General features: G+C 41.4%; 1 protein-coding gene across 2 annotated transcripts in view; it reads right to left on the reverse strand.

Annotated features, from left to right (window-relative positions):
• RBFOX2 (RNA binding fox-1 homolog 2) overlaps positions 1-15,761 on the reverse strand; it is a 55,782-nt gene that overhangs the window by 15,751 nt on the left and 24,270 nt on the right. The window contains exons 4-7 of one of the 2 annotated variants that reach the window (XM_010171609.2): positions 6,544-6,636; positions 3,708-3,768; positions 1,249-1,302; positions 1,004-1,096 (exon numbers count right to left, since the gene is read on the reverse strand). In XM_010171609.2, the coding sequence (XP_010169911.1) occupies positions 1,004-1,096; positions 1,249-1,302; positions 3,708-3,768; positions 6,544-6,636 (301 nt within the window). The remainder of the gene's footprint in view (positions 1-1,003; positions 1,097-1,248; positions 1,303-3,707; positions 3,769-6,543; positions 6,637-15,761) is intronic. The other variant, XM_010171611.2, reaches the window with a different exon arrangement.

Consider the following 15,761-nt stretch of genomic DNA (forward strand, 5'->3'; position numbering starts at 1 on the left):
AGTCCTGCAGAGGGGCATGCTTATAACCCAGCAAGCATCCCATACATACTTCCTGCTACACCATGGCCTTTGGGGGGAGAGGAGTTGCAGAGAGGTTTGGCATGCAAGAGGTTAATGCTTTGGCATGCCTCACCCACCACAAACAGGGTACAATTCCCCCCGCCTTTTGACACCGCCATGCAGTCTGGTTAGAGTCCGAGAAGCGCAGAGAGTTACTATCAATATAGCAGGCGGCTCTTCCAAAACTGCAGAGGCTCTTTAAAATAATTTGTCAAGAGGCCCTTAAAGTCAACCAACTTACATCAGTCTCTTCCCTCCTTTCCCCTCCCACTCTTTGCCACCCAATCCTCTGTATGTTCATTTTAAAGCCTGAAAGACAAGATAGCCCATATAACAGCAGCAGAAATCTCCCATAAAGTGCCAGTTTACTGAGAGCCCGCCTTCATTTAACAAGTGTGACCAATAACTGGCTCTGTGTATAGTGGGGCCTGCTTTATTACGCTTTACACTGGAGTAAACTGGCTTATGATGAAATGATGTAAAACCTCAGAGGCATCTGCAAACATGTAATAAACAGATACCAAGAGGGAAGGAGTCCCAGGGCACAAACCCAACCCCACGTGCGTCCAGGTGCATGCCACTGGGGACCCTGTAGACTCGAGGTTTATCAGCTTGTATAATATGTACTTTAGGGATTTGTCTGTTTGGTTTCCTTGATTTCAAAACCAGGAGGGGGGCAAGGGAATGGCCTATTTCTCAGACACGCCCTCCCCTTGTTCTGCAGCCTCCTCACTGCTCAGAAAGACCCATTCACCAGTACATAGACACACTGCAGATGAACAAGTTACAGCCACTGCACCGTATACTTTGTCTCAAGGTAAACTCATTCCCAGTGAGACCCATCCTTTCAAGTATATATTATACAGACTGGAGAGAAGAAGGGTAACAGGTCATCGTTAACTCAAGCACAGTAACAATACAGGGGCCAACGGGGGCTACTTACTGATTAAAGGAATGTAAGTGTTAATACCCCCCCTTCCTGACAGGGGCACTGCGGCGTCATTGCCCAGCGAGACATCTGCTTGAAAGCTGGACGCTAATTTAATTTTAAAAAGAATAAAAAAAACAAACAAACAAAAAAACAAACAACAAACGTAAAAAAGGTTATAAAGAAACAGCAGATTGAGAACATAAACAAACACCACTGCAGTTAAATGGCAGAAGTGGAAGTGTCTACTTAAGCTCTACCTGCATATAACTCAGGGCCGTACACCGCTCCAACCACAGGACTCAACTTCCAACCTGAAACAACAAAGACTGCAGTGAATGCCAGAATCTACACCAAGAGAAGGAGCAGGCAGCGTGGGCAGGGGGAACGGTCTCTTGCGTGCGCCCCAGCTTCACATCCACAGCTCTTTCCAATTTCTGCTTCACCTCAATCCCCCTTGGTGTAGATGGAGGCCAACTGCCTTTTTCTAATGTTGAGTTCTAGGTACAGGTCGCTGTATCAGAGTGAACAGCAAAACATCAGCTGATCTGCAGCATAGCAGAGGAGCTGTTGAGGGAATGCCAACTACCTTATATGCATATTCGCCACAAGCACTATGCGACCCCGTGTTCCCTGCATGAACCTTGTTGCCAGCTCCTCCCTTTCACCAGGAACACTGTGGAACCAAAAATCTCTCTAAAGCCACCAGCCCAGACTGTCATCCTGGGCAAGTCAATTTATAGCCCTAAATTCTCAAAACACCCTTCTCTCTTTATTTGCTAGAGATCTCCTAAAAAGGAACAGTTTCTGAATTCCTTCACTAACTGCATTACACGACTATGGTACAGAAAAGCAATTCAGTCTATTCAGCTCACATTTTCTCCTCTTTGTGTTATTTTAGTATTTCCTGTCTTCTTCATGCTGCTTTTCTGGTGAAAGCTTTCACAGATAATTGATTTTAATATCATCTGGACAACTGGTAAGAACTGTAAATCATCAACATAAAACCTACAAGAGAACAGCGCTTAAAGAATTCATCACTGGGGTATGAGGAGGAACACACTGCCCAGTCAGATCTAGAAACCTATCTGTCACACATCCCCCACCTCCCACCTTTATCAGGGGAGAGATGCAAGGGGTGTAAAACTAACATCATGATCTGTCCTGGCTTCCACAAAGCATTCTTTTCAGGATAGATCTCAGCTGTTCAGCTAGCAACCACACAGGTTATTTTTATTTAAGTAAATCCATACTCTCCCTCTGTCTTTTGAGTCCTGACACACTTACTGTGCTTTAACACCTCTAACCAACCTAGAAACCACATAAACAACTTTGTGAACTGCAGCCCTTCAACATCACCCCTTCATCTGCTGGCAGAGTACCAACAAGAGCAGCAATGCATGCTCCTTCCACAAGACCAGCCACGCTGCTGCCGCACTGCTCACCTTGATGGCAAAATACTTAAGTGAGCGGTGGCAATGAGAGGACCAGGATCAACCTTCAAATTTAGTAACAGTCATACAACCACTCGTCATTATGCCTTAAGCCTGGCCTAATGCTAAAAACCTCTGCGTAGCTTTAAATTGCTAGCTGCAAAAACAAATTATTCCTGTCTGTTACCAGGGTTTCACGAGTAAGCCAAGTTTTGTAACCAAATGGTCATATACATTTTCTGCCTTTGTTTTCAGGACAGCATAACATGGCTGCACTGCTTTTTATTGCAAAATCCTCCAGTTCCTTTCAGACACTGAGACTCAGAATCCCAGCCTTTCTGCCTGCCCTTGTTTCCTCAGTTCTGTAACCAAAAAAAGATTTGCCAAGAACCACACAACAAATCAGAAGCAGAGCCACAAATAAAATTCGTATCTTCCAATTTCTGAGTCTCACACTGAAACCAAACAAATTCTCACATAAGCAACTCCCTATATGCAGCTTCCTGCTTTGATGAAACTGTTTGGGAACACTTTCAGACCAAAAATAATTTTTCACCTGTTTCAGGACAAAGACTCAGATTCAAAATCTGTATCAAAGAAGCATTCAGTTCTGTCAGGAGGAGAAGGACTTTTTATACTATATATGCCTATGCAATAAAATTACTGCACAGAGAGAAGAACTGAGATATCCTGATAAAATAGGATTCTTCATTACCCAAACAACTTGGTCTTTCTCTATTCAGGTTCACTGGAAAATGACTGAACACAGGCACAGTCTGTAACAAAAAGTGAGCAAACAAGCAGCGCAATGCCTCTGTTTTCCTGGCTGCTTGGGGACAGCTGTACTTTTGCAGTTAGAACCTAAACTGAGATATATCCAATCAGGTATCCTAAGTTATGCTTCTGCATTCATATTTAGGTATCTGCATGGTGGCAATGAGACTCAGGAGTACTGCACATTCCCACTGTACAGCATCAGCTTGCCAAAGTGGCAGGAAACCCATCAGTCCTTGGCTTCTTTTCCTAGCTTGGTCACATTGGGCACGTCACTACTCCTCTGTCCTGACTTCTCCATCTGTAACATGGTATTCTTCCATAAATACTTAGGAATTATACTGAAGAGTAACACTATAAATTAGGGTTTGTGGAATTTTGTTGGTTTCTTTGGGATTTTTTTTTTATTTTATTTTTTTTTGTCCTGAGGAGAGGCCATGACTTTTCCCTCACCAGGAAGCCTTTCTCTTCCTTCAAACCTTTCAGCTCATCATCAGTACAGTCTCTCTTACCATTTGCGTAAGGTGTGACCATCTTCTTATTGGTCATCACTCGTGCTGTGGCGTTGTTAACCTAAAAGTAAGAAAGGGGAGGGGGAGGAGAGGGAAGGAAGCATAGGACATTAGGGAAAACAATGGAAAACTCTGATACCACACACACACACACTATACTTCTCTGAGCAAAAAAAATATTTAAAAACTAATTTTACAAGAATGTTAAATTACTTTTAACAGTTGCCATTTAATTATAAAAGTTACAGCTAAACATGGCACTTTAAAATTATGCATTAAACAAAAGGCCAACAAGAGTAAAGTGCAGATTCTCCACCGCCCTGCCACCCCTTGGCACATGCTAATTTTCAGCTCACTGACTGAAAGGGTAAAACTTTGAAGGTTTTGTCCAGGTTCTGCTTGAGAGGCAGTGGTAACTGCTGTAGCCCAGGGCAGGGGAACTGAACCAGGTGATACACAAGGAAACTTCTTTCTCAAGCTCACCGTTGGGATTGGGGCCCAGCAGGTTGCTGGCAGGCATACTTTTTAGATAGAAAAAGGTAGTCTGGAGTCCATCAGCTTTAGACATGAACTCCCAAGGCTTGAGGAGACTTCTGGAACACCACCAAGTGTTTGGATGTTCTACATTCACAGATTTCCTCCCCATCATTTTCAAATCATTTTCCAGATTATTTTTTCCTTGTCACAGACCTCATGGAGAAAAAAAAAAAAAAAAAAAAAAAAAGAAACACATAGCAGTAGATTTGGGTCTTTTTTTTGTTTTATTGTGCCCTCCACCCTCTTTACAGAGCTCTGCATAGTTCCAAGCAGTTTGATTGCTCAAGCAAGTGGGGTGTTACCACAGAGATGGTGCTGATAAAGAAAAGATGGACCAGTTTGGAAGCCAAGTTACTGCAGCCTCATGTCAGACAGCCTCAAAGTTCTTGCAAGGAGGGTGAAGTATTTATATTTATATCAATAATTTATCAAAACCCAGGCCAAATGGGAATTGAGTCCAGGGTGAAGAAGAAAAAAAATTTTATATGAAAATAAAAGCTGCCTTGGGCCCTTGAGACTTATGGATGGTGAGCTATGCAGGGTGGGTAGTTTGGAGCTGCATTTACTCTTGTTTCAGCCCCAAAACAATAGAAACATCACACATTTAAAAAGAAAGAATGGGAAACAACAATGATGAGACTGAGAGCATGCAGTTAAACACACACAGATAAAAGAAAGAAAAAAAAAAAAAAACAACACAATTGATTCAGAGGGTAGGGAGGGGGGAAGGGAGGAGATAGGGTCTCACAGACAATCATTAAGATGGAGCGAGTGCCTGAAATCAGCTGCTACAGCAAAGTGCAACACAAGCACTTAAAGGAAAAATTGCCAGAACCGATCAGAAACCACCAGTCAGCAAAGAGACCAACAGCTGCATTTAACCAAGTAAAGAAATAAACCAGGGAGGGAGAGAGAGAGAGAGAGAGAGAAAAGAAAAGATAGAAAACAAACAGTAACAGCTACAAACAGGTCTCAGAAAGAGAGAGCGGCAGAAAGAAGGGGCAGGAGAGAAGAGGAAATGGGTGCATTAATAAAAACCAGCCAAACTGGAGTTCAGTAACTCTGAGTAAGATGTGCAAGGGGAAATCACCATGAAGTCAGTAATCAAACAGCTCAGACTGCTACGAAACGATATGTACATCCAAAGTCCAGGCGGCATTACTCAACAGCATTGAAAATAAAAGGGGGAGAAGGGGGAAGGAGGTGGGTGGGGACAACAAGTCAAATCACATTTTGTAGTGTTAATGTGAGATGGCAGATGGATTTTTTCTTTCTTATTTAATTTTGGTTTTTTTGTAATTTTAAGAAAAATTAAAAAAAAAAAAAAAAAAGAAAAAAGCTTCTTCTCTAGCGCTTTTGTTTCACTTACCGCCAACTCGTACCATCGCCAGCATTGTGTATAGTTACCATGGAAAGAGAGAGTCAAGTGAAGGGCCCTAAACGCTAAACCATTGAAAAGGGAAATAAAAAAAACAAAAAAAAAGCAAAATATGCAGACATCTTACTCAAAAACGGTGGCTTTTTTGTTTTAACATTTGTATTTTTTTCTTTTTTTCTTTTTTTTTTTTAATTTAAAAAGAGAGAGAGAGAGAGAGAGAGAGGGAAGATGCCAGTTAGCCTTCAACATAGTGGAACACCAAACTGGTCAACACCAGGCATGCCCAATATATGGCCATGTTGGCCAGCCAACATTAACCCTTTACTCCCCTGCAGTGAGAGCTAGAAATTTTAAGGATTAGCTTTCACCTAGCCAACTCTTGACCACGGGCAGGTCAAGAAACCAGCGGTGTCTATAACACAGCCCACTCAGGGCTTCTGCCCCTTGTCTCCCCTCCCGTCCCACCACAGGCATCATCTCACACTTGCATGGAGGAGAACTGGCCTTGGAGAAAAGAGAGGATACTGGCTGGCCCCCTGCTTTCTTTTTTGGACACAGAGTTAGAAGTCAGACAGTACTCTTTCAGTTAGTTTTGTTCAGGCCTGGTAACAGGAAATCGGAGCCTCGCAAACTGAAGCAAAGGAAAAATCAAGACAGCAGAAGGGCAAAAATTTGGAGTGGGTGGGAAAAAAACTTAATAAAAGAAGAAAGAAAAGAAAATAATACCCAAAACAACAATAAAAATATTCTGTAAGGGGTGTAAAGTCTTATACATTTCAGTGCAGGGAGGTGAAGGACACAGACACAAACACACACGCACACACGAGACTGGGATCCAAATGTGAAATAAGTGAGGCAAGACACAAAAAGAAATCAAAAGAATAAATATAAAGAAGAAATTGAATTACTGAAGACATGCACCTCGATTTTACGGCCCTCTACCACGGTGCCGTGTAATTTCTCCCTGGCCCTGTCTGCATCAGCACTATTCTCGAAAGTTACGAACCCGAATCCCTGCATGCAGCGGGAGAAGGGGGGAAAACATGCACATCGTTATATATTGAAATACTGATCTCTAGGTAAATAGAGAAAAAATATCACATTATGAAATCGACATCAGCACAACTCAGCAATAACCTCCTAGAGTCACATTGTTGGTTCATGCATGTTTCATAAATGAAAGAAATTAAATTCAATAAAATAAAGGAACTGTAATCATAATAAGAATAATTAAAAAAGAAAACATAAAAGCAATTGAGGCCAGACCAAAAAAGAAGTACAAAGTTACTCGAGACAATTTTTTTTGTTTTCTTTGTTTAAAACACTAAAACCTGCTCCAACATATGGAAACTGGTCAAGCCCAAGCAGGGCTTCTCACCCATCTGGTAATTAACACACATGCTTTGCAGGACCCCCCACCCACCCGACACAGTACAGGACATCGACACTGAGCAGCACTTTGTTCTCTTGAGAAACTGCTATGAGAGTGAGCAGCGATCTGAGTTCATGCCTGGCACCAGGAATTCTGCAAAGCTTGGGGCAAAACAAACACTTAACTTTGCTTTTCCCACCTGTAAAATTGAGACAATAATAATTACCTACCTTAGAAAACTGCTGAGAGGAAGAAGGGCTGTTTGTAAAGCATCCCTGGTAAGTTCTTCAGGGCACAGTTCATGTCTACTCATATGCCTGTAACCTCCCTAATAATGCATGGGGCCCTGAAAGGAAGCAGGGCTTCTAGGTGGCACCATCAAACAAACATAATGTGAAGATTTAGATTATCATGTATTCTAGTTTCAGAATATTCCTATCTACAAGTACTGTGTTGGAGTTGAGTGTAAATCTAAACACCTAAATACCAATTCATCAGTAAAAGCAGTTTTTTTCTGACATTCCTGACCTACTGCTACCTCCCTCCCACCCTGTTACCCATCTTACTTGGCTTTGTTCTGAGACTGCAACCTCTGCATCGTGGATAGTAACAAATCCCTGCCTAGTTAAACCATGAAGTTTGGGAAAAATTGATGTGCCCTGCTTGGAGCAACCACAAAGGCTTGAGGACTACTAAAACATCCCTTTAGTTAGAGGAATTTAGGTTTACTGCATCCACGAAGGCACATGCAACACGCCTGTCCTACATGCTCATGCTGCTGGCAACTCACACAGTCGCCTAACAGGGTAGGGTAAGAGATCATGCTTCCTCCCACGGAGATGAGTGCACTGACATTAAAACAGAGCCAACCAGACTATGTGAATTAGGATTTTAACTAGTAACAAATGGTATCTTACTACAGACAACTGTTACGAGATATTCTTCATGCCATTACAGAGAGCAGGGCCAAACAAAAAACTTTGTTGCATTCTACTTTTAGGGCATCTTCAGAACAGGAGAAGGGTAACTGGCTCCTGTGGCTTGGTATAAAGCAAGTATCAGTTTAATATACAGAGAGTAATCTCTGCTGCCTCCGATACCCCCCGAAGCAGGAAGAACAAAGCTTGTGTTTGATGCAATGGAAACTCCTGATGTTAACCAGAGACCCAGCTGATGCGAGTGATCTACAGCTGTCCCTTGTCAGGGAATGGCATGCTAGCCCCACAGCCCCCTTCATGCAGCTCGGGGTCAACACATATGGACTACACCTCCAAAAAAAAAAAAAGGCATTTTTATTTCTAAGCACTGTCAGCAACAACACACAAGCAAGCAATCATTCTTCAAGTGCTTATTAAAGGTCTTTAAAATAGTAATCTTAAAAAGCCTAAGCAGTTTGCACATGCTGGCCTTTGTCATCCACAGCTAGGTTTCCAGCAAAAAACTGTTAACACATTTGTAAAATGCAGGGTTTTGGTTTTTTTTTTCTGTTTTTTTTTTTTTTTTTCCCCTCCCCTGAATAGCAATAATAAAAGAACTTATCCAAGTACTGCAACATTGAGATCAACAAGAGCGCTCCTTTAGGCTCCAACCCAATAATCTAAAGCTTCAGATAATTTCATTTCTCCAGCTATAAATAAAAAACTATATAAATAACAAACTGATGACTTTTTCAGAACAGTATAAAAGTTTTCTGTTTAAATTAATTCCAGTTGGAGCTACAAGAGATTGGGGCTAATAAAACAGTCCAACTGCATGTAACTCAAATATGTTGCAGGGGACCAGAGGTGGTGCAGGGGGTGCAAGAGCAAAGCTGATTAAGAAGGGACAGTGTATTGTGTCTGCTTCAAAGAACCCCTACAGAGAAAGGCAAGACTGAGAAATAGATCAACACCTTCCCCCTAGTTCTATATAACGGTAAAAAAGCATCTTTAAAAGGATGGGGGAGGAGGGGAGGTGAAGACTGCAACAAGAAACTATTTCTCTCTTCTCTTTCTACACTAAAATTTCTGTTTGTTCTAGACAAGCCTGTGGAGACTGAATGAAATGTATGTCTTTGGTGATGATGTGAACTGACAGCTGGAGAGCAAAGGGAAGGTAATTTTTTTAGACATTAATCTGTGCAGGCTAGAACCAAACTAAGACTATTTTAATTCACATTTGTTTGCAATTAGTGAAGTCTGTATGGGATTTTAAAAGCCACATTATCATTAAATATCTTTAAACTGATTAGGAATTTTCAATATTTTTAATGTTAACGCAAGCTAGGGTACAATCCATATGCAGACTATATGAAAATAATTAACAATGTGAATTAAAACGTAATTAATCTGATTCTCAACAACATAACTAATTAACCACAATTTTTGTTTTACTGACAGATCAGTCAGCTTGTGCAACTCTGTTGATAACCATTTAATGTCGATGCTGAATTAACGCTTTACATACTTGACTATGGCGAGTCAGTATTTGTGCCCCCTTGGTTTGTCTTAATGTATCTCTTAGACATTCATATTTTCATCAGGAAAAATAGGTGAGCCACACTTGACATCTTTGTTATTTCTAAGTTTAAAAACTAGCAATTATATATACCTATTTTTGATGTGGGAGAGAAATAAAAAAAGCACATACATATATTTTTAATGCCTTCTCACAGATGACCTGTAAAGAATAGGGATTAATTTGTACCTAAATACATACACAACAAACAATACTTAGTTTTCCCTCCCAAGGTTGCCCTGCCCTTGGGGGGGGGGGGGGGGGGGGGGAAAAAAAAAAAAAAGAAAGAAAAAAACCCAAGAGGTGGCAGATGTCCAATATTAATATTTACTAGCTTAGCTTTATAGCAGGTACTGGTTTGCTCCATAGTAGCAGGTATGGAGCTGGAGGAAGGGAAGATACAATTCTGGGTAAAAAAACACTTACCGTTTCTAAAATCTAGATTATAAAAACAGCTTGGGTTTAATAATGCTGTATGATAACAAGACTGAAATGACGATTCCTTTCCACCAGCAACTGCCAGGAGTTTTTCCCAAGCAGAAAGAAAATTTAAGCCTCAGTGCAGTGTACCCAGTAAACACTAAATAACCCCTGCAAACATTTTTAGGACTAGCGAGTAGCTTGCAGTGCCAGACTAACCCTTTTTTACCCAAAGGTTTATTCAAAGGGCCTGAAGAAACCGAGTAACCGCCACCCTTTTAGTCTGGCCTCAGACTCTGCAATAAATAACAAGCAACATGATGAGCAGTGAAAAAAAATAAGAAATGTGTATATATAGTATTTGAACGTTTCCATCTCTGAAGAATGAGAAAGAAAATTTACCATGTAACCGTAAAGGGAGAAATCAAAAGCAGACGGTTCTCCTGGGTGTGGCCAGAACACAGAAATTAAACAAAAAAACAACAAAAAAATAAAGTAAAATAATAATAAAAAAAGAAAATAAAACCAAAGGAAACTAAACAGAGCCCCTTGAAATCCATGCATTGTTAACCCTTCGTTTGTCACAGAGTTTAGACCAGTCACCTCAGCAGCAGCGTCTTTGCCTTGTACCACTGGAGCACGCAGCCAGCAAGCAGCCTTGCCGTCATCTGCTGCTGTGCTAGTTTTTAAACAGGTTTTTTTCTCCCCACCCCCCGCCCCATTATTTCCTTAATAAACAAACTTTTAGGAGCCTGAAAACATGGCCAAGGAGACAGCAGTTTTAGGCTACCTGTTCCCAAGGTATCTGGAGAGAGTAGGAGGGTTTCAGCTATAATCCACCTGAGATGAGCAGGACTGAATGCAACAACAGAAACACAGCGCGAAATTCAGAAATGCCTTATCAAAGTTACACACGCAAATGCACACTTTAAATTGGTGAGGGAATTGGTGTAAACCAAGCTGCCACCATTTCAGCAGCACATCCAGCTCCTCCCTGCCCCCTGAGTGCGTTAAGGTACATATGCATAAACACTTGCCTGTATACCTCTGCAATTTGGTGAACCAGATGCAGGAATTAACCTGGCTAAAAAAAAACTCTCATAAACTTATCTTAAAAAACCCTACAGGGCTATTTTTAAGCTGGATCATTTCCCCAGTCCAGCTGCTTGTGTTGCCCCTCTGCCAATCCTTCCTGCAAAACCGAGGAGGGGGCAGAGGTGGGAGTGAACAGTGCGACTCCTGCCAGCCCTGCTGCTCAGCCAGAGCTTGGGGCTTCAGAGCAGCTCCAGCCAACTCCGGTCAGGGGCTTCACGGCCCCGTGTTTTCCCTGGTTGTGTGCTGCTCCTCCTCTTCTTGATCGATCGTGGAGCTTCCTGTGTGGTCTGTGAGCAAGACTAGCTAAACTGTCAGAGGCCAGGGCTCATTTCTCCCTTTCTCCCTGCTGCATCAGTTTTTAACTAATTTAGCACCCTGGATTCAACTCCCTACGCAGTGAAACAAGCACTACTGGGAAGGTGCTCCCACAGGAGCAGTAAATCAGCTTATACTATCAAGCCATCAACTTCACCCCTAATTATTCAAGTTTAAATAAACCAGTTCAGTGTATGGACTAATTTAACTCATTAGTTTAACTCATTAGTTTAGTATCATAGAGTTGCAGGCATAAAACCTTACTTGACTGAACTAGGACAAAGGGACACAAGTCATATCTCCTTCACGCCACTGGCATTACAAAGGGATTTGGTGACCTGAGAAAGCAATGCTGGTCACATGTACTTAATTTGTTATTAAGCCTCTTTGTGTTAACAACATTATTTGTATTTCTGGCTAAACTGATGACATCTGAACAAAAATTATAAAAATAGAATTAAAATGAAAATAAGACTTCTAATTTATTTTATATAAGAAGGGGCTGTATCTATTTCACTGAGTGGAAAATAAGCCCAGAACAAGAGCAGCTCAACTCAAAGCACCTAATCCATTCAAAGAATAAATAAATGCACATGCAAACATACAGTCTTTTAGGTACAGTTAACAAAATCTAAATTCATATTCTTATCTTAATCTATAGTTAACTGCAAACATAAAAAAAAATCCTAAGTGTTTCAACAAAGCTTTCTGCACAAGTTTTTAGTTAGCACAGGTTTACCTACAGCACTCCACCCACCACTAGATGCAATTTCTTTGTGAATACAAGATGTAAGCTACTACACAACCAATTTTTTAACTAAATAGGAATTGCTTCTAGACACTTCAGTCCTATACAAGAACTTGGATATCTAGGTCTCCCAAGTGAGACCCTGAAACCATGAGCTTGCAATCTGCACTACTATGAACTCTTACCATTTAAAAATCTAAAAATAAAAAAAAAAGCTTCCTCTTCAGAAAAGATTTTGCTGTGTGCTTACGCACTCTTGGCCTCTCAATGTCATCGAGGGCATACCTCCGAATGCCACATGGTACACAGCTGATGAGAAAGAGCTTGGATTCCCTTCCCCTGCAGCTTTATGAATGCTGCAGGGTACTCACTGCGCAGGCAGACTGCATTAATTCTGCAAACGTGTCCACTTGTTTGGTTCAGCACAACAGTGCCAAAATATGGATCTAGAGGATGCATCTCCACTAACAAAAGGAACAGAAATCTGTTCTCTCGACTTCCTCTGGAGGTGTTTTATTCACAGTTCAGTGAAGTGCATGGTAAATTGCAATCATGAGCACAATGCTATTAAAATGCACTTATATGGGTCAGAATTAGAAATGTAATGGTAAACAGGATAAATGAAACAAACAGCTAGTTTCCTGGAAGCAAGCAAAAAACCCAAACACATCAAGGGAAGACTGATGTCATTCTACCAAACGAGAATAAACCAAAATGAAATCCAAGGGATGTTTAAAGCTTGTATCTTGTTTCTCATATGTAGTAAAGCAGCATCAGTGTGAAGTCTACCAGGGCCCATATAATCATACTAAAACAGATTGAATTTGGAGAGAAATCAAGTTAGGAAACAATAATTCACATTGCTTTGAGAGGAGAACCAGTAAAACTAATTATTAACTGCCTCCTATTCCGCTGTGATACAGAAAGTCAACAAATAACATTTTCTAAACCAAATGCAAGAACCTGAGGTGTGAGGTGGCTGTGACAGACACATGTGGCTCGCTCTCTGTCGTCACCAAACTTCCCAAATACACAGAGATCCTGGAGATGCAGCCAGTTTGATATAGTTCCCCCATGCTGTCAAAGAAAACTGCCTGGTCATCTCAGGTGGATTCAAAAGGAAGAATGCAACTTGCACACCTCCTCTAGTCCCTCCTACCAACCAGCACTGGAGCGATCCCAGCAGAGATCTCCTGCCACAGCTTGGCAGGGACAAAGCGCTGCTCAACCCCATCATACACTGGGTGGGGGCAAACCCAGGGCAATTTGGGATTTACCACTGTACCTTTTAAATTTTTACAAAACATATACACAAAACTCTATAACCCTTAGGAACCCGGGGAAGGGAGCATTGAGAACACAGCACAAGGCAGGCAGCAGGAGCATCTGCTTTCGGATTCCCAAGAGAGAAGAGGAGGAGAAGAAGAGAGAGAGGTTTCATATCATTAGATTAGAATGGAAACCACAGGGCAGGAAAATGCAATCAGATTTATTTTTTCCTAAGGTGGAGGAAGAACCCAAGAGTGAGTGAGTGGCCTCCAGAAAGATCCATTTCCTTTGCTTCACCATCAGATCACCAAACTGTTGTTTTTCTGTTATTATGTGAATACCAGGTGCTTCGTGCAGCTACACCCCACTCAAACACTGGGGCCTCCCATTTTCATGCTAAGCAGGAATAATCTTGCATTCTTTTTAAAACAAGAATTATTTGGGGCAGAGAAGGATGCAAAGATACCACAAAATTACTCTTCGGGTGTTTTCTCAGTCTGTTCAGATTCTGCCTCATACAGGCTATTAGTTTTGCAACTGCTTTTTGCTGTAATATGACAAAAAAGCAGTAGAAAACTGCATGGTCAAGGACTAGGAGAAATCCTCTTCGGATTGCTTTCTTTTTTCATGTATTTATTAATGGTCCAGGACAAAATTCGTCAAGGAACTCTTCAGCAATAATTTTTGTTTTAACTGAAAACCAGAAGCCTTGGGCTTTAACAACTCCTCTACTTTTCATAGTCATAAATCAAGCCTTCACAGAAAGCCTCCAACATTTGTGTTGCCTAGAAGGGAAAGGGCAGCCGTGGGCATTTAATATAAGGCTGTAGGGATGGGAGAGAGAGACTGAAGTTCATGTGTGGAGAGGAAAACACTGTTCTGGAAACCACAGGCAGTGGGGTAATGAAGGATAGAGCTCACCACTTTGCCAGGCCAGTTATTTTGGTTCTTTCCTGTGCAATTTGATAGAGGCCAGAGGCTATTCCCAAAGCCAAACAGAAATGACTAAAATGAAGACTGATTCACAGATAGCTCTGGCCTATAAATATCAGAAGAACAGCAGAGAGCAGAATAAATATTTACAAACTTAGCATAGCTGATTGTTTTGGTAAAGTGTATAGATTTTTATCCATTCAGGGAAGTATAAGTCTCTAACTAAGCCCTGTAGGCATTTATTTGTTCAGACTGTCCTATTTAAAAAAAAAAAAAGGAAAAAAAAACCAAGACAAAACCAAACCATGGTATTAAGCACAAACAAAGGACAGTGAAAGGGCTAACACTAATTTCTTTTGTATACAGACCAACTGCTTTCTGGTTTCCAGCTAACACAGAGACTGAAGAATTTAAGAATGCATCTTGGGCAACATGGGTGGAAATCTGTAGAGGGTTCTGAACATGAACATACCCTGGAATATATGTTGAAGCAAAGAGGCCACCTTAAGACTGTGAACCTCAAATCCAAGCAAAAGGCATAGACTCTAAACCAAAACCGCTTAGCTGAATTGCAACTTCAAAATCTCTTGTGTGCATGCACACATGTGCGCACACGTGTGTGGGGGGAGGAGGGAAATTTTGTTTTAATTGAAAATGGGAATCTTAGCATTGATTAAGTCAAGCAGAGTATAGACATGCACTGTGCAAGCTTCCCCCATAGAGCTTTGGCAATGCACCTCGCTCCTGACCTGCAAAACTCCCTGCTATTCCAGTGCTGAACCTCCTGGGCAGAGAGAGAATCACATCAATTTGTCATTGTGGTGATACTGGTTACGTGATGAGAACCAACTGCCAATTAGGACAAAGATCACTGAAGCTCTCTGCAGCTGACCTGAGCAACATTTGAAATCTCATCTCCAGAGAAATAAATTACCATTAACCCTCAACAAAACCTCCCTCTTAATACATCTAAGATGAAACTAGGTATGTGAATGCAAATTCAGTGAGGGGAGGTCCACATGGGGCAAGCCAAGTGGAATGAGGATGCTTATATTAAGCATCAAATATCTCAAACATGAAAGGTCAATATCTCAGAAGTGTTGAATAAGTCTCCAAAATGGAATAAATAAAATCCTTTCACATGTGAGATATGACAGTTTTTCTACAGAAGTATTTTAATGCAACAAAAATGTTGTTGGGGAGGTGGGTGGGTCAGGCTTTATTCTTACAGTGTCCCATCACACAAAACTGTTCTACCTTATTCTGCCTTCCCCACAGGGCACCCACTGCCAGTGCAATGGGAACAGGTTGGTATGAAGGCTCAAGTGACTGACTCCCTGTTTGTTCAAAAGGCTGGGGAACCTGATCCCACATTACAGACAGGAGTCTCTAGGAGCATTTGTACATGCTGCCCAGAAATGACCATGCTCAGAGCCTGGAGTCAGAGGGAACAGGAGATAGCCCCCAAAATAGCTTTTCCCTTCTCCCATT

The sequence above is a fragment of the Antrostomus carolinensis genome, unplaced genomic scaffold, assembly GCF_000700745.2.
Source record: "Antrostomus carolinensis isolate BGI_N321 unplaced genomic scaffold, ASM70074v2 scaffold8367, whole genome shotgun sequence".
Taxonomy (NCBI): Eukaryota; Metazoa; Chordata; class Aves; order Caprimulgiformes; family Caprimulgidae; genus Antrostomus; species Antrostomus carolinensis.